Source organism: Branchiostoma floridae, chromosome 11 (assembly GCF_000003815.2).
Source record: "Branchiostoma floridae strain S238N-H82 chromosome 11, Bfl_VNyyK, whole genome shotgun sequence".
Classification (NCBI taxonomy): Eukaryota; Metazoa; Chordata; class Leptocardii; order Amphioxiformes; family Branchiostomatidae; genus Branchiostoma; species Branchiostoma floridae.
Genome location: NC_049989.1, coordinates 4,533,476 through 4,558,484, shown reverse-complemented (window position 1 = coordinate 4,558,484; position 25,009 = coordinate 4,533,476). Strand labels below are relative to the sequence as shown.

Below are 25,009 nucleotides of genomic sequence, written 5' to 3'. Positions count from 1 at the left end.
TTGTGCCCCTTTACTTTAGGGGTTGTATACACGTATGATTGATGCTAGGAACCCTTAACTTAAGGGGTTGTATACATGTATGACTGATGCTAGCAACTTGACCAGGCAGCTGCTACTGACAGTCTATCTACAGAAACTGTATTTCCAGTATTATTAAATGTCTGCTCCTTTTTTCCTGCCTATGCACTATACTTACTGGTGGTGAGTATAAACAGATGTCATGTAGCATATGCATTATTTCCTCTTTCAAACATTACAGAATGTAGAACATCAATACATTGATCGGAATCTTTGATTGGTCACTCTAAACTGGTTATTACCGATAAAGTTTGTACACTGAATTTTCTGCAACAAAATTTGTTGTCTGTTTATAACTTGCCATATATCTGTATCATTTTACATATCCAGTTAATCATCATTTGGTTTGTTGTTACTTTACAGCTGTGCTCTGTGCATATGATATCACAGTATCAGTGACCTAGCAGTTTGTTTGTGCAGTGCATACGATGCGCTGAAAGTGTCACTCCAATGCAATACAAACAAAAGGCTGTAGCATCTCCTTCATTCTGTCATGGAACTTGATTTGTATAATAAAGGTACATCATATCATGGTTTATCCCTACACTTGAATTGTTTTTTGTTGTCATTACTTTTGAATGGATGAAAGGATGCATGGAAGGATGCTTGAATAGATGGATTGATTGATTGATTGATGAAGTAATGAAGTAATGAATTATACACACACACTATCCAGTTCATCATCTGTTGTTCCCCATATTATAATTAACCATAATAAACTACATCTGATGTTAAAAATTAGTGTGGCGCAACTAATAGAGTGTTCAGTTTGGAATCAAAAGGTCCCGAGTTCAATACCCATCATGCCCCGGCATTGTGCCCTTGGGAAAGGCACTACAGGACTCTTACGGTGGAGTCACACCCGCCGAGCCTTTCAGGCTAATCTGTCTGTGTGCCAAAAACACACTACGGATTTGGTGCGTTAATGTGCCAACGTTTGCACATTGACTTCCACCAAGAAACGTTACATTTGTTTTTTAAGTGTTGAAAAACAATTACTCTGTCAACCCAACTTCACATTCAGTAAGGATCGTCCAGGGCACAAGCCAATAGTTTTATCAATGAAGGTCAGACATCCAGGTAATGATATACGTCTAATAGCAATTACTCAAGCAACTGGATATGGTTTTGGAAACAGTCAGATGTTCCAGATAACATGAATCATCCATTATCTTTTGTCAGTGACACTGAAGATATCTTGTTGGAAATCAGGTTTTATATCCTAACGGTCAAGGAGGAGAGTTTATAATTAGGCAGCAAAAAGTGCAAAGCAGTCAGTCGGGTTATCGATTTCCGAAAAGTCCATTGCGCTTTGGATCTCCAATCGGTTATACAGTTATGGCACAACTCTTACTTGGATACCCAAGGGATAGAAAAGTTTAAACTATTTCAGCTTGGGTGGCTGTAAAAAAGATGTCATTTCTTTCCATTCCTTTGCCGCCCTCATTATCCAAGATAACAAATATCATAGGACAGTATAACCTATTGTCGATCTGAAAAGAAATCAGCCTTGGGGGTTAGTGAAAACTCTTTTTGTGCAATGTCAGTAGTTTGTGTGTCACTGTCGCTTTGGGGCACTTAACTGGGTAAGCAATCAAATTTGCTGAGAGCTAGAGCTTGTGCATTACTTAGTCAGCCGTAGGTTGCCTCTTTTGGCCCATGACTGTAGGTGTCGTGTGGTGTAAGGGCAGGATGTTTGGCCCCTGGGTTCAAATCCGCTGGTATGTCACTGATCTTGTGCAAATCTCATCAAGACTTACCCACGTACCTAATATCAAGACAATCCATCTAGGCATTCGATTCTTGAGTTATGCTGACGGTACATACACACACACACACACACACACACAAACGCTACCGAAAGCAAAACCTTCTAGGGAGGGTAATAAAACGGTTAACTATTAGCTTTGTGATAGCTTCAGAACATTAACTTGTACGGTAGGGCGCGTGGATAACAGCCGGAGGTGGATGAGTACTAGGCCAAAGTTAATCAGGGCACAATCTCCGGAAACAAGTAACGTTTAGTCAGCATTATGCAATAATTCAACTAACCGTAACAAACTAAGTTTACATGCCTTACTGAAGAACACGTAATGTTGAGGATTAAGAATTATTATGCAAGACACAGCATTGTGCCATGGATGTGTTCGTATCTCAGAGTTAACGTTACACGGTGTTTACAGATCAACACCGATTCCAACAAAGACTCGGTGGCCTTCCGCTTGTGCGCACAGGTGTCGTGCGCAGACCGTAGAAAGGGCCCAGAAAGGTTTCTCGGACTGAGTGCCTTGTGTAAACATTTCCGTGTTTCACTAGCGAGGAGGAACACACGGATTTCAAAGTACCATGGACTCTTTTGTGGCCGTCTGCACGTTACTCCTAATCGTTCAGCATTTACCACCAGGTAAGACTTACGTTTTATACATGTTATAGGGATTTAGACGTAACGTTACGTTCAAAAGGTCGAGATCTTCGATTCTCAGCTATCGGTACTGCGGCACAAATACGATGGGTAAACCTATTGTATGTGAATCATTCGTTGTCGCACAAGAATTGTACAGCTATGGTATTGATTCAACATTGCACAACTTGCTCCCATGCTCTATGTGGTCGTCACAGTCGTCGTAGGTCGTCGTTCTATTTTGATGTTGTACGATTTTCAAGCAGACCGTGCATGACAAAAACAACCGACAAGGATCCGAAACAGTTTTTCCATAACAGGATAGTTCGATCTTGCCTGACATATGTGCGACTATCACCACAAAACGAATCCAGTTTGCAATCGTACGACGAATATGTGAACAGACCCTGACATATAACAGTTTCATTACTCGCTTCTGCCGAATACGTTTGTGTAGGCCCTACCATTAGTATTTGATAACATCTGTGTAATGAATAGTCGTGTGGAATATTGTGTATACTTTTCTATCATAAATGATTCATACTCCGCCCTGTTAGTCATTCGTCAACTATCCAGCATTGCTGTATTCAGTATTCATCACACGTCACTACGATAAGTATGTAGCTTAGATTAATAGTGGTATTGATATATGGAATGATTACTTTAAGTTTATGCTATTTGTTGTATACAAGTCTTACTGTTCGCCCTGACTTTGCATGTTTCGTGACAAACGCAGATCATACTAAATACGTATACGCTCGCTCAAAACCAGGGGAATGTACAACCTGGTTGTGCGACTTTGAGACCAGTGACCTGTGCGGGCACACGCAAGACCCCACAGATGACCTGGACTGGACCCGTCATGCCGGAGGAACACCTACCCCTAACACTGGGCCGTCAGTTGACCATACTCTGGGCACAGGTAAGAACGTGTTTTGGACTCTCTCTAAGATATTTTTGTTTGTTTTGACTATTATTATAAATATGCCTTAAACAACAGCCTTTTAGACGAAGACCAGAAAGTCACAGCAATATCAATCACTGTTATTACTATTATGCATCTTTTGTTTCAACCTGTGTTTTTCATGCGATTTAATATTGATAGGTTTTACCTAGATTATCGGGACCATGATCCGACACGAACTTATATGTAAGGATTTGTTGTTCTCCCCATTAGGTCATTACATGTACCTGGAGACATCAACAGGTAGCCCAGGTGAAGTTGCTCGCCTTGTCTCCGCGCAATTCCCCGCTAGCAGTGCTCCTTACTGCCTGAGGTTCTACTACCACATGTTCGGGAGCAGCATAGCGACCCTAAATGTGTACATCAGGAAGCAAGGCATCCTGGGAACCCCAGTTTGGACACTAAGCGGTAACCAAGGAAACGCCTGGACGTTAGGACGTGCGCAGCTGGACGGAAGCAGCAGCTTCAACGTCATCTTCGAGGCCGTTCGCGGAGACAGCTTCAGAGGAGACATCGCTATCGATGACGTCACTGTCAGCAATGAATGTGAGCCCATTGTAACAACAGGTGAAAATACTACTGTTTATCTTCCGAAATTAATTTCATCAGGTTGGTAGAATATAGGATATAGGAGAATTATTTTCCACAACCAGTTTGTACTTACTTTGCTTACGTTTGCTACGTCGGCTACTTATAGCGGCGAGAAGCAGAACTCCAGAAGCTCTGAGGAAGGTGTCTGAGAGACATAGAAACGCAAGAAAGGTAAGTATAAACTAGTTGTGGAAAAGAATTCTCCTATATCCCACTACTATATATATTTGTACGGTATGAAATGTATTTGAAAAATCTGTCTAACAGAATGAAATCTTGGAATATTAAGTTTGCCTTTCTCAGATTTAAAAGGAATAATTTTCATCTGAGGTAAGGATGATTATGGACAACAGTATAAGTATTGGTGCAACTGGTATACACGGTATCTTTTATGATGGTTATTGATGTCTCTGATTTGTAACGTACGTTGGAATTGTCGGTTAATCACATGATAAAATTATTTTCCTCATTTTTAGTTCTGCCAACGACAACACCATATCCACTGGCTTCTCCATCCTGTACATTTGAACTGTCGTCAATATGTGGGTACCGACAGGACATTCACGACTCGGCTGAGTGGACGTGGCATCAAGGGCATACCGGTACCTCAGATACAGGGCCTGGCTTTGACCAGACGTTGGGCACAGCAATAGGTAATATCTCTTACTACACTCAGAAAATGTGCTAAGTATTCATACAGAGTATTTTAATACATTGCTTGTTATTTCGAATTTAGACAAATGTATCTGAGCAGGAATGAAGTGTTTTTGTAGCGTTTCCTCACATTGTTCAACAACGGTGAGTCGTCCGATAAGCCTTTCACAGGATGGTCAAAGTTACAAGAAAGTCATTGTAGTTGCTGTTCATCCTCACTTCCAGGGCACTACATGTACTTCGAGGCTTCCAGCATCGACCCAGGAGTGACAGCACGCCTGTTGTCTCCTACACTTCCCATCATCCCCTCGCCTTCAAGCCACACCAGCTACTGCGTGACGTTCTGGTACCACATGTACGGCATCCACATCGGCACTCTTAACGTCAACAGGAAAGAGAGAGGCGGCACCGAAGCCCCCATATGGAGCCTCTCCGATGACCAGGGCAATGTCTGGCGACAAGGGCAGGTGAGTGATGAAATGACTGAAATGTTAGCACAATGGATTTGATATTCGCGATGATACAATTTCACTTCTATCACGTGAAGATGTAAATTGTAAAATAGTTTTACTTTTCTCTCTCTACTCTCTCTAACATCAGCTTCCTCTTGACGGCACCTCGGAATCTACGGTGGTGTTTGAAGCAGTTCGCGGCAGCAGCTACAGGGGAGACATCGCCATAGATGATGTTGACGTGAGTCAATATGGAGGACAATGTGGTAAGGGATACCATAGATTACTTTCCCATTGGCCTTCAGCTGTCAATATTGCTCCTCATCGTCATTGACCCACAACACAGCATCTTCCTGCTGCAAATTTGACATTTTTAATTTTTCCCTCTGGTATTTACAAGTTTGTTAGTTTGCAACCCCTACTCGCTAGTCTTCGATGAAGCATAGTTCAGTGTTGCAAATGTAGCTGATGCCAATGACTTTTTTCCAGAATTTATACCTGCCTCTGCCATGGTGCCTTTGCCTTCAACACCATCCACCACCACCCAATCGTCCAGTACAAGTGCCAACCCCTCAACGTCAGCGACGCTGCCCGCAGCAGAGCAATCGTCCACAACGATGTCGCCAGAGGCTTCTTCAGCAATCGTCACCGTCGCAACATCGTCAACAACTGGTATCATTTCGATACCTGCAACTGTACCATCAACCTCCACCACCACCACCCAATCCCGCAGTATAGGTTCCTACCACCCAACATCAGAGACGCTGCCCGCAGTAACAACAGAAGAGCAATCGTCTACGGCAACGGCGACAGAAACACCATCGGAAGCCGCCACAATTGGGACACGGCCATCTTCGACAACCGATAGACCGACCACATTGGAGACTGGTTCATCCACGAATGGCGTGAAAACTACAGCAGCGCGAACGTCCACAACAATGTCAACAGAAGCATCAACAGTTGTCAGCATAGGGACACAACGGCCATCTTCGACAATCGATAGACTGACGACATTGCAAACAGTCTCATCCACGAATGGCGTGAAAACTACTGCAGCACGGTCCTCCACAACAACGTCGACAGAAGCGTCGTCAACAGCCGCCACCATCGGGACACGGCCATCTTCGACAACCGATAGACCGACCACATCAGAGACTGGTTCATCCACGAATGGCGTGAAAACTACAGCAGCTCGGTCCTCCACAATAATGTCAACAGAAGCATTGTCGACAGCCGACACCATCGGAACACGGCCATTTTCGACAACAGATAGACCGACAACATCGTCATTGCTGACTGGTGCATCCACGAATGGCGTGAAAGCTACAGCGGCGCGTACCCCCACAACAACGTCAACAGAAGCATCGTCGACAGTCGTCACCATCGGGACACGGCCATCTTCGACAACCGATAGACCGACAACATCCACGAATGGCGTGACAACTACAGCAGCGCGAACGTCCACAACAATGTCAACAGAAGCGTCATTGGCAATCATCACCATCGGGACACAACGACCCTCTTTGACAACAGATAAAGCGACCACATTAATGACTGATTCATCCACGAATGGCGCGAAAACAACAGCAACGCGGACCTTCACAACAACGTCAACAGAAACGTCATCGGCAATCACCACCATCGGAACACGTCCATCTCCGACAACCGATAGACTGACCACATTGGAGACAGTCTCATTCACGAATGGTGTGAAAAATACAGCAGCGCGGACCTCAACAACAATGTCAACAGAAGCATCGTCGACAATCACCACCATCGGAACACGACCATCTTCGACAACAGATAGACGGACCACATTGGAGACAGTCTCATCCAGGAATGGCGTGACAACGTCAACAGAAGCGTCATCGACAATCATCACCATCTTGACAGGACAATCGTGGACAAGTGGCCGGTCACGGCCGTCACCAACTATAGTGGCGACTGATTCACCGCCTCCAGTCGCGAAGACAGAGAGAACAACTACAAAGTCTGTTAGGCCAATGAAGACAAGTTCCACGCAGTCATCTCGCATCACTGGAATCGGTGAGTAAATATAATTATCATATATAGGTGAGTGAACCACAAGTCAGGCGGTCGAAATTGATGACCCTTTTAAATGCTTACGGTAGTTTTACTTTCGAGGTTTTCTCGTTGACCTCCCCACAGCGCAATCTTCACATTTGTAACGTTTTCGTGTGGATGAGTGCAGAACCGTACTGTAGTGGTAACCATGTCCTCACAAATCACCTTGCACACATCAAACTAGAAAGTAAACGAGATCAAGGAACATGCGAATCTTGGCGCTTAGCAAATACCACTTAGGTTTGACATCTTCTTTTTGAAATAACATGTCATTATTGCCGTCATGTCAGTGGTGGCTTTTTTGTTACTGTGGCTTTTTTTGTGGCTATGCTGCCTCAATGTTGCTGTTTTGTTCAACACTCTAAGCTCGCATTTACCTCGTGTAGCGTGTCTGCGAGCTCTAAAAGGACATTTTCGGTAGTACTAGTGTTCTCTCAAGCACCGCGCGATTTTAGGGATAGGCTGATGTTCACAGGTCACCGAAACTTCGAATTCGTCTGCGTCAAGGGGAATACGGTGGACATCTAGTTCTTGGTACTCGTTTTTCGGTTAGCTGACTTTCCCAAGATCATTGTCGTGGTTTTCTCATTTCTGTCAAACCAGACACCGTTGCCGTAACATTTTATTTCCATTATTATTGTTAATTAGTCTTAATTGCTTCAGGAATGTAAAGAAGCAGAGTTATCCTCAAAGTCAGTAATGAGAGGATCATGATTCACAGGCCTTATGACATATTGTCAATTGTGCCACTTGTGCTGGAAAATTGTATTAACACCCTGTCAATAGTGCCAAACATTTTGTTTGCAGGAACACCTATAGATATTTCCAAAACAATACATCAATGGCCTCAGTCATATGTTAAACCAGAAGGGTACCAGCGGCAAATCCTAGTAGGTTACCTTCAGGTGTCATGGCCGCCATTTTAGGAACAGTGCCATCATGGATGACGGATATTGAATCAATCATGTACATTTGTTTATAAACATTCGCCAGCCACTCACTTTAATATAGCTAGGAGCCATGGTTATTTGGTATCGTGCATTGCATTTCACTTTATTGATAAGAAATAAAGCGATAGTACCCTTAGAAAGTGAGATTATTCAACTGTTGGAAATTAATGCATAAATGTGTTGTCACCTCGTAGTAAATCCCCATGGCAGCCAAGAGGCTATGAACTCATTTGAATACATATTAGGAGAGTCTTGATAAACAAGCTATTTGACCCTTCCTTTCTCTCTTGTCACCCCAGCAAGGTATGTGCCGTGCTTTTGCAAAACAACCTACCACACCTGGGTTGTAGAAACGCACCAGCCGTGACATGCACAACACAGCTGTTTACAATTACTTAACGGGTTTACGTTCATTTTGTTTTTGTCGGTGATGTTACATGTATATTGTATCCGATCTAATTTCCAAATATGTATCGTGCAGTACTTTGTATAATATCACAGCACGAGTAGAAGTTTTGTAATATCACTGCTGACTTGATAAACCTTGGAAATGTACGCCACGGGGATGTCTATACAGACTGTGATCGAAGGCAGTTACGGATATGTGCACCTGGCACGCAGGTTTCTTTAGGCCACGTTGATTTGACTATATGGATGACATCCTCTGGGAAGCCCAAAACAGATACGAGCGTGCGGATGAAAAAAAAGGTTTGGCCAAATAGAAGTTGCCTTCAACATGAAATCTAAGTGGTCTAAAAGGTTGAACAAAAGGTCACACATAACATAGTATCGACTATCGAGTATCAAACAATATAAATTATTCTTCATTATGAGTGTTCTTTTACACTTACCTCTTTGACATTGGACTTGACCTTGGCATTCTATGACATAAGTATACGTTTTCCGAAAACGTATTTTGAAATCCACGGTATATATTTGCTCTTTTTAACAGCTGTTCTGAAGGACGTTTTGGAAACAGATGAAAATTGATGTGCGCGCGGATGCCATCCATTTAATCAAATCAACATGGCCTTACAAAACGATTCCCAACCCCATGCTGAGGTCATGCACGAGCGTATCTGCGGCATGTGGGCACTAAAACATGGCCAGGAGCTCAGCTTCAGTTGGTGCCACGCATCATTTAATTTATAAGAAATATCGTTTTTTTTCAGAGATACGATTTCATATTCAATACCACACACGTAGCAAAGTAAGGTTAGTCATGTTTAGGTATTTGTAATAGGTGCAGATATCAGAGAAATAGGTTTTCACCTCGTAGTACAACCCCATACGCAATGACAGCCTGGAGGCCATTAACCCTGATTCACTCGTTTGAATACATATTAGGGTAGTCTTGATATACAAGCTATTTTGACCTTTCCTTCTCACCCCCAGCAAGGTATGTACTGTGCGTGACAACTATTCAAAAACAACAAACCTGGTTTGTAGAAAGGTTCCAATAGTGCCAAGCACGCCACAATTGTATATTCCAGCCACGTTTTACGAGTTTATTATATTTCACTACATTCGATGCAGTGTACAAATCTACTAGGGATGTTGTAACATCGTTGTGTAAACCAATGTGGTACTGTGCTGTAGTAACCATGTATTCACCGTACACCATGATGAAACAAGAAGGCAAACATCAGATGAAATGTTTCTATCTCTTTTTCATCCGCCATTTTACTGTAATGGCAGTGACAGACGTTCTCTTGAACAACAGACGTACTTGAATCATCCATGATTTTATGGTCTCAATGTTGTACAATATAACAGTATCCAGAGACTCGGAGATCAGTGACAGTCAGCCTGCAATTCTCCATTTTGTTAGTGTTACGGCTAGGCGTGAGGCCGTGTTACATACAGTATTGGTTTCCGACCTCTTGTCCGTAAAGGTGTCGGTGTTTCCGTGGAATTACTCATGCACTACAGTACCGAAGATCACCACGGAAAATCTTATTCGAATCCCCCCTTCTGCAAAATTAGGTCTACATAAATGAAATCAGTACGATACTTTCTCTTCACTTGTGCCGCTCGACCAAGATATTAATAGTCACGGCTATGCGCTTGTGCCCATCATCATCATCAGATTATACAAACATGAGTAAGAAAATTTGATCATTTTATATTTGCACGGATGATCTGTATTTCTCACTTCATACATTTTTGTCTACTTCAGGAGCCACAGCAGGAAATCTTTCGGCTGGACAAACCAACAACTCTGGCATGACTAGCACCATAGCGTTGGCGGTAGCACTGAGTCTGGTCTGCGGGGTGGCGGCAGGGGTTGTTGCTACTATGTGCTATAAAAAGAGGTACGTAGACTTTTGATTTCAAGTGTTTCATAGACTTATTTTTTTTAATTTCTAGTTTCCTCAACCCTATTCTCTTCGCTTGTTTTAACCGTTTGCTCATATGAACATTCTACAAAATTCGATTTTTGTCCTCGGGATTTGATAGACAATATTAATTCCTTCTCACAGGAAAAGAAGTCGATCCGGACACGCAAAGGTAAAGTACGTTACTGAGGAAAACAATTCGGCATCTGCTGCTGACTCCTTCGCCAGTGTCGTCAATGGAAAGATCGTCTTTGAGAACCCCACATTCGAACACATCTACGAGGAGTTACCTAACGTGGTGGTAAACAGTACAGCGTCACGAGAAGAACAAGAAGCTCTGTCAGGTATTCCATCTTCTGAAGCCGAAGTCTACGCAGCAATAGACGACGATGAAGTTTGCGGGGCAAAAGCTTCAACACAGAAACCCGTGCCAACTACTAAGGGCGACGGACACATTTCTTCATCAGCTAGAGCCAAAGGATTGTTCTCATCCCCAGGCCAGGTGGACCAAACAGAACGACGTTATGGCTGGGAGGCAGAGAGCGAAGACTATACCGAAATTAATGACGACGACGTTTTGGGGGCGAAAGCTTCATCACTGCAACCCGCACCAACTTCTAAAGAGAACGGACACACCAGAGGATACCAACGAGGTAGTTGGGTGGGAGAGAACGAAGTCTATATGGAAATAAAAGACGACGAAGTTTGCTGGACAAAGTCAAAGGTTTCATCACAGCATCCCATGGCGACCAGTATGAACGGTGGCCACATTTCTTTTTCAGATTGGGAGGCAGAGAGCGACTATCTTCCACCAATATCTGATCCAACTGGGCACGGACTGAACCTGAACGATATGGCGAGCAATGATGAAGGTCGTCAGCCGGGTTTAAACCCATCTGCACATTACCAAAGCCTTCGGCCTGATCATTACCAAAGCCTTCTTCACAGCCACTACCAAAATTCGAATATCCATGAGCATGCGCAAAACCCGGACGGGTACCAGAGTCTTCGCAATATCCATTACCAAAAGCTGAACGGCCCAACGTCTTCACAGGACGATCCTCCTCCTTCAGACATTAAAAGCTGAACTGGAAATGTGCAGTTTGATGACTAGTCTGATAGTCGTGCGACATAATAAGGGACGGACTTACTGAAGCCAATGTTTGCAAAATAAAGCAGGGAATGTTTCAAACTGATTTGCATTTATGAGAAGATTCATCACGTTCGTTGCATTTGGTCTAACTTTTGAGGTAAAAGCTACTCTTCTGTTACCAACTATAACATTCATCATAGCCACTAGCCTGGTTACCAAACCCCAGCCCGATGTCAAGTACTATCGTGCACCGGTCTGGCAGGATGACATAGGAACTCAATTTTGCCCCTTCTAGTGGGCAAAAAACTCCACCAATAGAACAGCAGCAGGATCAGCAGGAGGTAATTACACCCTACCATGATTGGTTAAAGACCCCCAACTGTACTTTTTTGAATCCATAACAGTGACTACTAAGTACCTGATTCGCTACTGTGATAGCCTGTTGACCAACTGTGGTGTGTTGTAGCTGGCTACCTGTGGTGTGAGTGGTTATCAATCCTAGGTTCTCCTTCCTCTGATCAAGGGCCTTCGAGAACCTTTCTACAGCCATCCTGCCAGACCCCCACACGAAAGATATCTGAGGTTGGGGTATGGTATCCAGGCTACATAGCCACGATTTCTATAGGAAGTCTCTTTGCTCCTGTATGTTATGATCATTATCTAGTAAATAGTATTGTGGGATTTATCATAGCCAAGATAGCAGCTAATTTAGGGAGATTAACTATAAGTTAACTATTAGTTACGAGTTACGAGATGCGGTTTACCTTTATCAGCCTTATTTTTTTGAGAATCGATTTTGGTTCGGAATTGAAAGAGCTCATGTAGAAAAGGCAACAATGACGTAGAACACAGATCACTACCATCATCATTAAACCACAAATAAACATGCACACATTTGTTGGCCTCTGTTAATGATATCACTTTTCAATATTTTATTCTTACAAGATTCATGTGTGTCTGTTATATTGTATTCATATAAAACTAACGGTAATCTATCACCATTGCTAATTGCTATGGTATCCTCCGTATGTTATCCTGACAGTTTGCTTAAGCGTTATTGTACATAGTGTTACGTATAATAAACACACGTGACTTAACTTGATGTTGTGGAATTTTCTTCCTTGTTGACAATGTTCTAATGTGTCCGACAGCATTTGTGGCATTATCTTCTATTTGGAAAAGATCCAAGATAACAAAACGGTTATAAATTACATTTTTTAGGTGGCAAAACAACCTGTAAGCGTGACAATGTTACAATATGATATTGTCGAAGTGGAAAAAGTTACTTAAAAACTCACACACCATAGGGAGTAGATTGGGCAGTTGAATGTTTCTCGAATTTCCACCATTGTTTTGCTTGATACATCTCTGTAACATTCGCTTCAAAATTATTTATGTAGTGATATACATATTTTATTCTTGTTATATCATTGTTACATGCCTTTCAAAGGCACAAATTCAAAATACGAATCCCTCATGTTTCTAGACGTCAAGAGATGTGGCTTAAAAGGCAACACACTCAAGTTAATCACATTCACTGCCGTAGCAAGAAAAACGAGTCATCCGAAACGGACAGTAAGACTTGAAGCAAGACTCTGTTGTGTCGTGTAATCAAGTAAGGCAAGTAAGCATAAACAAGCACAGTATGCAAACACATGATACAAGTCCAGCGCAGGTCGACCGAGTCAGTTGCCACCATGGAGCCTCTATGGCGGCGCGGTTTTCTGTTTTCTCTGCTGTTCCTTGGATTGTTGTCCGGTGCAGTTCCCGATGACATAGGTGGATCCTTCTATCACAACCACACTATCCGTCTGTCGGGAAGTCCGTACAACGTCACAAATGACATCATCGTCGGCGAGTCGGCAACCCTGACGGTGGAGGCGGGGGTTCGGCTGCTGTTCCCGGAGGGGGTCGGCATGACTGTGTGGGGACGGCTGATAGCTGTGAGTGTGGCATAATTCTTACTTCGTCATATAGGAAATTATGATCTTACCTCCATGAAATTTCATGGAGGTTATATTTATCTCCATGAAAAATGGAGATATAATTTTGGGTATGTCTGTCTGTGTGTTTGTTATGTGGGTAGGTACTGGAAACACGAAGGTCAATGTCAATTTTGGGCCCCTGGTATGAAGAAGAACTTTATTGCACGACAACTGTAGAGGATACAGTGTTTGGCAACTTGAACATACAATACATACAGAACAGAACACTACATGAGTTACTAGTATCTAAAATCTAACAGACTAATCTATTTTACACATGGTATATAATATTTACAATCAGGCTATCATTATGTGCTGGTTCATGATAGTATAATATCGTCACTGTGACCTTGGTACTGCAGCAGAATTCCGTTTTTTTGTATCTTTTGACCAGGATGTGCTATGGTCATGATTTTTTGGTGGCAGACAGCTTGTGACGTCAGGAATAGGTGGTGTATGTTTGAGTCCCCTAGCAGGTTGCTCTGGAACTGCAGGGGTGTTTTCCTCAAAATCTTCTTAGGAGGGTACCTGGATAAGGGAACGACAAATTTAGATGATATTTGGTATGTATGTAGCTTAGAGATCGAGTGCAAATTATGCAAACTGGCACTTAATTTGCCTAATCAATGAGGGAAATTTATAATTGTAGTGTTTGCGATTGTAGGACTCAAATACCTGTCACATATGTAGTTTGTTAACAGATATCAATTATGCAAATCCCAAGTCCATAATTTGCATAATTAATGTAAAAGTGCTATAATTCTTCTAAATGGTAAATGATTGCACAATCAACAGTTTGACCAGTGTAAGTTATCTAAATGTGTACATAACCAAGCATAGATTATGTAAATGTGAAAATTATTTACATAATCAGACTATTTCATGGAGATATGAGGTCTCCAAACTCTAGTTTCACTAGCGATTGTGTGTGCATGATTAATGAGACTTATCGATCATACAAGTTTTTTTTAAATGTATCTTTTGTCCCGAACATGACATGGTCTTGATATTTGGGTTGTTGGCTTTTAGCATCGTGACAAATTGGGTCAAGTTTCTTTCCAGCCTCGTAACATTAATTTTGGGAACTGTAGGGACATTTTTGTCAGGACATTCCATGGCCAAAGACGATTACTGCAGAGAGGAATGGTGGATTGCCATCATTTTAAGCATGCAGGTAGCTTAAGCAAAGATGTTCATAATGATATACATTTTAGGCAGATGGCTTTAATTTGAGGGGTTATCTAGGGTTTATCAGTTTTATGCATGATGATTGTTCTATCTGGAAATCGGTTATTTCTTTGGGCTTGTTGGATGAGGTTAACGGTTAAAAGTTGTCTACTTTGCTCTGGGTGTCAGCATTGATGACTTCAGTCCACGGGTATGTAGAGATATAGGATATCTAGGCGTCCGAACGAGCGGATGTTGGACTTTGGACTTTAATTACCTTCGCCGAGAAGGTTATGTTTTGGGTAGCGTTTGTATGTATGTTTGTATGTATGTATGTATGTATGTATGTACAGTATGTATGTAGGAGACCAGCATAACTCAAGAACGCCTGAATGGATTGTATTGATATTTGGTAGATGGGTAGGTCTTGATGAGATCTGGAAACAACTAGATTTTGGGCCCCCTAACAGCCTGTTACGGTACTACAGCTAAATTTCCTGGTTTGATATCTCCAGTTTTGAACATGCTGCGGCTATGATTTTTGAGTGGTAGACAGTTTTTGATGCCGAGAGTAAGTGGTATAGGTTTGGGCCCCTTAGCGGCTTGTTTTGGAACTGCAGGGCAGGTTTAGTGTCATACTTTGAAATTGAACAACTCAAGATGGGGTTAACGGATTATGATTTTTGGTATGTAGATAGCGTAAGTGATGCTTTATATAATGACATATTGATTATGCAAATTGGTATCTAATTCTATAATTGATTAGGAAATCGTGTAAACACGCTCAGTTCCATAATAGGACCATTGCAACATGTGACATTTGTATCTGAGAAGGAGAAGAATATTGGTATATATATATTATGCAAAATGAAGACCTAATTTGCATAATTAGTGAGAACACGCTATATTTCATTGTGGTAAATGACGGGAACTTCTTACTTGTAGCATTAAAAAGTTATGCACAGGTGAACATCGTTGAACATTAATCATGCAAATGAGATCCATATTTGCATAAATTGTCAGAAAATGTGATAAATGCCTTATTTCTTTATAGATTGTGTACGTCTGTTGTCTGGTACAGGAGATGACCAACTGATATAATTTATGTAAATGAGAACCTTATTTACATAATTACTGACAAACACAATTGATACAGCGGTTGTAAAGACTAGGATCATTTGGCGAAGGTATGCGGTCGTGGAACTCTAGTTTTCCATTTAGTGGTTTTATATGGTAGATGAGCATTCAAAGGTTGACAACATCTTCGTACGAGATTGATGATTCCTTCTGAGTCGAAACGAAAATGTTTATTGGAAAAAAATTCAATATTTTTAGATTTCTTCGGTGCGCATGTTCAGTATTTAGATCTCTTCGTCAGTATCATTATATCAGTCAATAACGTCTCTTTGAATGTACAGGTGGGCACTCCTGAACAAAGAATCATCTTCGACCGGAAGTGGAACCCTCCCGACGACCAAGCTAACAACGTGACACGTGACCACGACATCCGGCTGCTGGGTCCTACCGTGTTTGAAGGACGTGTTCAGGTCAAACGTGACGGGATGTGGGGTTCTCTCTGCCTGTCAAGGGGGTCATGGAGGAGCTCAGAAGCAACTGTGAGTAAACGATTTATTACCTCCATGAAATGTTATGGAATGGAGGTTATATTTTCTGTTATGTGTCCCTGTCTGTGTAGATGATTACTCAAGAACGGCTGGATGGATTGGTTTCATACTTGTTGTGTTGGTGGGGTGTGATGAAAGCTTGAATCGATGAGATATTGGGAGCCGTATCTGTCGTTATAATCGATGTAATAATATCAGAAATCACCCCTATATTTGAGATATATTGGTACAGGCATCGTGCTTTATGTGTTTGTTAATGGGCTTAGCTGCAAGCAGATAGTGAGGTGACAGCTGTTTGGGGAACCCCCAGTAGTTTTATTTATGTCTGCTTAGGACTGTTTGAAATATTTGTAACAGTTGGCACATTAGCAGCTGTTTCCCGATGCTGGGCAACTGTTTCCCGATGCTGGACAATTTGAATATTATAAATAACTTTGTATTTAGCCACTTGTGCCTTTTGGGACCTGGTGTGTTATACTTCGTTTGCGCTGTTAGATTTTGTGCTCCGCGTGGCTTATGCTGATGTTGTGTTGGTAAGTACTTGCATTATTATATATCGGGCATCAGCTTGTCCCCGTATCCTACATGTAGGTATTGGTTGACGGATATTTCATGTCCTTTTGGTTGTGTTGATGACTATAAACATAAATACCATCCACACAAAAAACATAAATATTTCATGGAGGTATGAGGTCCCCGAACTCTAGTTTCAATTTACCTTCGTCTCGCCCTGTAATGAGATTAAATGAACATATAGTTCTTTATCCCAAAGTGGTACATACATGTACGCACTTAATCTCAGCAAACAATTTACAGCAGTGCTAAATTGTACGTAACCGTGTTAAAAGCAAACTTGAGGTGTGTAACTAATCAATTGAAGATGTATACATCGCCACCGTGTGGGTGGTGCATATAACCACTAGTCATTCCAAAAGCACAGACGATGATCGGATGAGAGGAATTATCTATAATATTATTCAGATAATATCATTTATATAATATCACTATGTTAATAATATTATTTGTCAAGAGGAGAAAGGGTAAAACAGGCATGTTCAGGTGGGGGAAAGTCAAAACCATTTCTACGCATCCTCGCGATCGCACGTCCCCGTTTATTTGAGGCACTATTGATCTAGACAACACAAACGTGCCTCCAACGAAATCCAATGTGCCTCCAACAAAGGCACTGTTTTTGAAATTTAAAAAATAAAGTAAGTGGTAAGATGCCTCCACAGCTAGTGCCTCCACAGTGTCTCCGAGGTGCCTCATCATGCCATCACCATGCCAGTAACAAGACGCAAATTGTCAGTTTCAAGGTTAAACGTATGTTTGATGATCTGTTACCTTTTCCTTGCACGAAGTATCAATAAGTAAGTATCAAAAGTGAACACCCTTTCAACACTACACATTTATTCCCGATGCAGTTCTAATCATTTTACATTGGAGCACAATCAACAGTGAACGAACTCCAACGTACATCAGTACCTCTGCTCAGTGTAATAGGAGATTTGTGTCATTTCCTTTACTGTAAGACAATTTTGATGAAGGTTTGGCATATAGTTAATGACATGTTATCTATGTTGTTCCAAGTATCATAAGAGGATATTCCTTTATATTTTCAAATCTCTTTTTTATACGTTTTAATCAGTTTTAATCAATCTCTTCGGAAGTATCAATTTTAATCATTCACACTACACTTGTTCCTTCACGTCCATAAACCAATAGATTTTGAAATATTTCAAGGTGGTTTGTCGACAACTGGGGTTCGCAACCGGGCGAGTGGAGAACAAGTACCAGTTTGGCACAGGACGCATGGCTGTGTGTGACCTGGAGTGTCTCGGCAATGAGACCAACATCTACGAGTGCAACCACGATGACCTTGACTCACCACCTCAATGTCGTGAGTTTTGCTTTGCAAATTGCTCATCATATACTGAGGCATCAACAATGTATTTGTGGTTTAGCGCAAGGTGGTGTGTATTAGTCAGATTCTATCTGGTTTAGCCTCTAGGAGATTGAATTTCTGAATTCAAACTTCTGAGGCTGCACTTTTCAGTTGAAGGAACAAGAAGACAAAAAGATTCAGTAAAAATGGACTAAATCATGTGGACACGTTATGAAATGGTAACTGCTGAATTACGTTTTAAGTCCGACTGGGATATCGGTAATATGATTATGTTCATGAACAATTTTTCTTGCATTGTTATGTGCTAGTCAAACATCAAGATGTATATACAGCAACTAACATTCCCACAATATCATAATGTATATGCTGTTCCCACAGTTTATCGGGGGGGGGGGGGGGGTAAAATATTATTAGCTATTTCACACCTCATGCTGGTTTCACTCCGTTTCTAACTAATTAACGTTACATGTTTCTTTATCATAAAAGGCCAGGGCCGATACCGAAGAGATCTCGGTGTGGTATGTGAGGGATTGAATCACAAAGGGAACGTCTATTGGAAAGCAATAGACATTCGCACAACCAATGAAGCTATGACGTCCATACTAGACAATGTAGACATATTCCATGCTGGAGGAGAAAACCCAAACGCAGAGAGAGTCGCTATTATCAGCACGTCGGTCCCCCCTCTGCTACACAACGTCAATATCAAGTACTCTGGAGACGCAGCTGTCAGAGTTGATGACTCTACTACTAGTTTTAAAATGGCAAATTGTGTCATCTCAGAGAATCAGGGAGCCGGGTTGATAGTGAAGAATCCTTCAGCAAACGTGACCATTGTCTCCAGCACCTTCAGTAAGAACTCCCCAGTAGGAATGCAGGTTACCGGAGGACCAACAAGATCAACCCTCCAGATCACTGTCAGCACGTTTGAACAAAACAGTGGTGCCGGCCTGATGCTGTCTGAAGTCCCTATGACCGTGGACATACGTGAGTCCAACTTCAGCACAAACTCGCATTACGGACTCAGTGTCTTCACCACAACCCTTGTCAATCTTGTGACCGAAAGTTGTCACTTTGATCATAACGGTCTAGACGGTTTCCATGCCCGATATCTTGGCGTGTCGGACAATAAAAGTCACACAATCTTGCGTAATGGTGTGGCGAAAGGTAATGTTGGTACTGGATTTGATCTGGAAATAGAATACGAGGAATACCAGAATATCATATCTTCATCGATTTTAGATCAAATCACCATAGACCAATCAGACTTCGCCTCCAATGAGAACGGCTCAGTCATGATAACCGTTGGCAACTCTTACGAGGATCGTTTCCCGGTCGTCCAACTCACAGGCGGAGTTTTTGAAGACAACTCAGCGACGATCATCGAAGTTGGCGGGACTAAAGCGGAGGTTACAATCCAGGACAGTGAGTTTAACTCAAGTCAGTGCGGCAGTAAGTCGGTCATCCATGTACATGGGTATGACAAGACTGCGAATATTACAGGGAATAGGTTTGGCAGCAATGTCTGTCGACGGGTGGTGCTATTCAACACGACCGATGTGTCTGCCGACGTTCTCCCTCTTGTTGTCGAAGGTAACGTGTTTGAAAACAATGAGTATGAACCACAGTCACTGGCCCACATCTCGGATCCGCTGAATGAGTACTGCACAATCGAAGTTGTAGTATCAGGAGAAGAACATACCATCACCCGAAATTCGTTTCTCAATAGTCCAAATGGTTTAGAGCTTTGCAGCAGTGATGGTTCTCTTCCATTGGCTATGAATCAGATTGCAGCAGAAAACAATTGGTGGGGAACAACAGATACCAATTCAATAAAAGGGAAGATATTTGACAACAATGATTGGTACAGCGGAGGCTTGGTCAAGTTTTCCTCGTATCTAGACTCGCCCTCAGGCAGTTCTATAAGCACTGTACACACAGAAACCATGACAGCCTCGTCTTTAGGCGGCCGTCTGAATGGGACATTGCACATAACCACCTCCGATAGCCCCGTCACCCTGACACGGGACCTCACGATCTTACCGGGCTCTGTTCTCAGTGTCCAAGCAGGAGTTGAGTTCCGTGTACAGGAACGTGTTGGCATCCTCAATCTGGGGAAACTGCAGTTAGACGGACTACCATCAAGTCCTATAACATTTGATGTCACCCGTAAAAGCGTGTCGAACCGAACGATTCCAATTCGGTTAACGGGAGGCTCCAGCCCCGGGCAGGGGTGGCTAGAAGTGCAGTACTCCGGACAATGGATTCCTGTGTGCTGGGACTGGCCATTGAATTCATACCTCGAGTTCGCAACGATCGCCTGCCGGCAGTTGGGGCTTGGTTCGTACAAGTCTGCAACGTCTGGCTACGAGCCCTCCAATCGAAATTGGATCACTATCAGGTGTGATGGATTCGAAGACAACATCGGAGAATGCAGCTTACATCATGAAAATAGATGCGGAAGTGATACGTATATGTACAGGCACCTGAAGTTAACTTGTGACCCCACTCCCGGCTGGGGAGGCATTGTCTCTTTGTCGGACCAAACTTTTGAGTTACATGACGTCAACATTTTTCATGTCGGACACCTGCATCGACACAAGGCGCCTGGTCTTTCTATGCAAGGGTCTCAATCACCGAACGTTGTAACAAACGTCTTAATGGAGCACCTAGCTGGGGGTCGGTCTGGAGTAGAGTACTTAGCTTTGCAACGTTCCCAACCTGATACCCTACTGCAGGGATTAACGTTGGTCAATTCTGGTACCAGGGATGGTGTTGGAATCGATGTTAAAAGTTTGAACTCGCTATCGTGGTGGGAACTTGAAGCATATGCCGGCAGTCGATTTGTCCCTCTGATAAGAATGTGCTCGTTACCGACTTCTCTTCTACTTGTGGAAGGTCAGTCATGGTGGATCGTAAATGGCATCAAGAAGAAAGCGAGGCTTCAATGTCTTAGAACTGTAAGGGCCACAGAAGGGTATTTCGTTCGTCTTACTGTAACAAGGAGTAGTTTCAGCAGCCCGTCATCAAGAAATAGCCTCACTGTTTACGATTCATATGAACCAGATGAAGCCTTCAAAGTTGGATCAGTGGATTACTACAACCAAGTCAGCTCTTCAGGACTCCCTCAAGTATTCACATCGACTAACCCCGTTATGACGTTATCTTTAAAAGCTTCTAGTTCACAAAATGTGTTCTTTGTGGCAAGGTTGGATGTAATTGGACCGAGCAGTAACTCCACTAACCCCGTCAGTACGACAACACTTCGTATATCAGACTGCAGTGTAAGGAACTTTTACTATGGGATACAGATAAAACAGTCGGAGTCAAACATTCATATAGAAAACAGCCTAATCTCAGCGGGCTTTGAAAACCATCGTTATGGCATCTTCATCACTTCATCAAGCGGCGACATCACCCTGTCCGATGTACATGTTGCTTATAATTATTACGGGATAACAGTCTCCAGCATTGATGGTACCGTAAACATGAGCAATATACTGGTCCATTCCAACAGCTATGGGGGTTTGCTTCTGCAAAATGTTCATGGGTTAACTACACTAACAGACGTGACTGTGACGAAAAATGGATTGCTTAGTAGTTATGTCCGCAATGATTATGGAATCAAAATACAACACGTAAGCACTCAACACGGCTCGTACTACCTTTCGAACATAACGTGTAGAGACAATAACTGGTACGGTATAGATCTGGACCTGTCCCATGACACACAGGTGGGAATATACGACAGTCACATTGACGGAAATAAAAGAGGAGGAATACGTGTTAACACTGGAGCAGGCCAGTCGGATCAACATCCCACCGTTGGAATACACAACAGCAATATCACGGGAAATGAACGGTATGCACTGCAGGTGACGGGCAGGCAGAGGGCATTTGATTTTGTAGGCAATGCAGTATCTGGAAACAGATGCCCGTATCAACCAGCTCTAAAACTGGACGGACAAGCACAAAATCTCAGTTTTATATCTAATACCGTACTTAACAACAGCGCAAGGGAAACTCTATCACTTGCTATGGCTATTTTTCAGTCCCTAATCCCTTTTGAAATCCAAATCGAAATGAACATATTTGAAGGGAATTTCTTTGACCCATCACTAAGTGACAAAAATCAGTATAAGCAACATACTGCCAACACGTCTTGTACCATTGAGATCAGCGGATATAAACGAAGCATCCAAATGCACAGGAATATCTTAGACAATCCCAACATGGACTACACCGTATGCAGCAGGATTCACACAGACACCCCTTATTGGACTATCGGGGCAAGTCACAACTGGTGGGGGACCACCGTTGAAACTGAGATTCGAGACAAGATTTCTGACTTTGACGACTGGGACGACCGCGCACCTGTAGATTACTTCCCGTACCTGACAGGCCCTGACTTATCCTCTCCACCAGCTGATCCCTTCAGCCGGGATGTTACCATGACAACTGACAATATCGGAGGCAGACTGTACCATCCACTGCATCTACAAAAGGATGGGAGTCCCTACATTATCAAAGCGGATTTAACTATATTGACAAATGCCTCACTTACAATAGATCCGGGGACTACTATAAAGGTGTACCCATGTATTGGCTTATCAAACCTTGGCTCTTTTGTTGCCCAAGGAACAAGTACAGAACCGATCCTCTTTGAGCTTGCGGACTTGGACGTGCCCATTCACCAACCCCAGGTCCGGCTGGTGGGAGGGCGGTACCCTTGGGAAGGCCGTGTGGAGGTGTTATATAACGGAGAATGGGGAACTGTCTGTGGGAGGCTCCACTGGGACTCAAGAGACGCAGATGTTGTTTGCCGTGAGCTTGGGTATGGACCGTCTACAATGTATAAAACGTACTCCTTTGAACAAGGATCGGGAACTATATGGATTGGCTGGTCCGGCAGTAGTCCAGAATGCAATGGGAATGAGATGAGTATATTCAATTGCCTTAGTGGCACACCTGGTAATGCGTACTCGGGCTGCACACATACTTACGATGTTGGAATAAGATGCAATATGAACACTCCGGTGTCGCCTCGACTAAGATGTAAAACCAAAAAGTGGGGAGGAATTACATCCAATTCTGCAACCACTGCGGTCCTTACAAACGTGAATTTCAGCAACACAGGCAATCTGCATGGGCGTTCACACGCAGCTATATCCATCCAAGAAGCGCAGGGTGCTACAAACATTTCTAACATTGAAATATCAGAGTGTATGGGGACTGGAATACAGATAGGAGGAGGCAAATCAGCAACAACTATCAGGAGTGTGAACATTTCTCGTTGTAACGGATATGCGGGCGTCTCCCTCGGCAGGTCTGGTGTTATTACATCAACAAATATTCGCATCACCGACAGTATCTTTACATCAGGGTCATTTGAAATCACACCACACACTTGTATGGATAATTATGGATCGATTATGAGTCTATGTGCAGAGGAGCCTGATCTCCATATCAAGAATAACATGTGCTTTATGGAGACAGGAAGGACCAATTCATGGCTTTCATGCAATAGACATCTGTACGCAAGTGAGGGTATTACGGTTGAACTCATTATCTCATTCGTTCAGTTTCAATATTCCTATTCGAGTCTACGGGTCTATGCCGACAACAGACAAACGCAACAAATTGGACAGGTCACCCGATCGGACAACGGCAAAACATACATTCGGTTTGTATCCCAGACGACAATGAGTCTATACTTCAGATCTTATTACAATGCGGCTGACCAGATCTTTGGAGAGGTCATGGTCTATAACGAGACAGGTGCTGTAGATCGAACGTACATTATCGAGGACAGCATGGTGGAGAATACCGTCGGGACAGTTATTAACGTCACCGCATCAAACGGCACAATCTTCGACATCCAACGCAACATGTTTCTGGGTAACCAACCTCATACTGGTGATAACGAGCAGGCTGTGGTCAGCAGTGTTCTGACTGACTCCTTTATCAGTGTAAGAAACAACTATATGGCTAACAACTTAATGAAAGGCCTATCAATCGACCTTACAAACCAGAAAGCTGGAAATATAACAGTTCTAGACAACCATTTCTTCAGGACCACAGGCGAGTCTGCAATAATGGTGACAGGAAACAGCTACAGTACGACACAGCAACCCATACTGGTAGACAGCAACGTCTTCTCAAGCAATGACGTCGGTTTCTCAGAAAGTATAGTGAAGTTTGAGAATGTTGATGGGCAATTGGACAACAACGTTTTCTTTAACAACTCGGGACACCACGTTGTCAGTTGGGAAGGACGAAGCAGAACAAACAGTCGACAGATCTGTGAGAACAATCTATTCTACGACAACATCGCACTGACTCCAGGGGAGAAGTATACCATTGTTGTCTCGGGACGAGATGTTCAACTGCATGGTAATGTTCTCACTAACCCGGCGAACGATGCTGAGCTGGCAACGCCGGACAGGACCGGGTATAATTACTCCGTAAATGCTACTCAGAACTGGTGGGGATTTAACTCCGCGTCTGACATATCCTCAAGAATCAGAGACAAGAACGACCGGCAGTACTGGGCAGAGGTACACTTTCAACCATGGGCACACGAGAGCATAACTGATGGTAAGCTCATTCATTTGCACTGTGAAATTGAGTTGCACTGAGTTGAAAAGTTTAGGAAAGTGACGGTAAAGCCCCCTTTAAGCCCCGTTTACAAATCAAGATTTAGCTCGGCCGAGTGTCAG

At 42.8% G+C, this 25,009-nt stretch overlaps 2 protein-coding genes across 2 annotated transcripts in view; both read left to right on the top strand.

The window, feature by feature from the left end:
• Positions 1 to 1,917: 1,917 nt before the first annotated feature.
• On the top strand, positions 1,918 to 11,981 carry LOC118426507 (mucin-5AC-like). Its single transcript, XM_035835954.1, has 9 exons — positions 1,918 to 2,482; positions 3,252 to 3,401; positions 3,657 to 4,010; positions 4,511 to 4,687; positions 4,914 to 5,155; positions 5,289 to 5,406; positions 5,630 to 7,186; positions 10,355 to 10,490; positions 10,659 to 11,981. The coding sequence occupies exons 1-9, from the start codon at positions 2,425 to 2,427 to the stop codon at positions 11,599 to 11,601; spliced, it is 3,735 nt and encodes a 1,244-aa protein (XP_035691847.1). The 5' UTR covers positions 1,918 to 2,424; the 3' UTR covers positions 11,602 to 11,981.
• A 1,302-nt stretch (positions 11,982 to 13,283) lies between these two features.
• LOC118425664 overlaps positions 13,284 to 25,009 on the top strand; it is a 30,381-nt gene continuing 18,655 nt past the window's right edge. Inside the window, exons 1-4 of the mRNA XM_035834651.1 lie at positions 13,284 to 13,550; positions 16,178 to 16,375; positions 18,128 to 18,284; positions 18,777 to 24,887. Of these exons, the coding sequence (XP_035690544.1) occupies positions 13,305 to 13,550; positions 16,178 to 16,375; positions 18,128 to 18,284; positions 18,777 to 24,887 (6,712 nt within the window). The 5' untranslated portion in view covers positions 13,284 to 13,304. The remainder of the gene's footprint in view (positions 13,551 to 16,177; positions 16,376 to 18,127; positions 18,285 to 18,776; positions 24,888 to 25,009) is intronic.

Coding starts and splice junctions, on each gene's coding strand:
- LOC118426507 (XM_035835954.1), top strand. CDS start 2,425: ATGGACTCTTTTGTGGCCGTCTGCACGTTACTCCTAATCGTTCAGCAT. Junction 4,011..4,510: donor TGAGCCCATTGTAACAACAG/GTGAAAATACTA, acceptor CCTCATTTTTAG/TTCTGCCAACGACAACACCA. Junction 5,407..5,629: donor TCAATATGGAGGACAATGTG/GTAAGGGATACC, acceptor ACTTTTTTCCAG/AATTTATACCTGCCTCTGCC.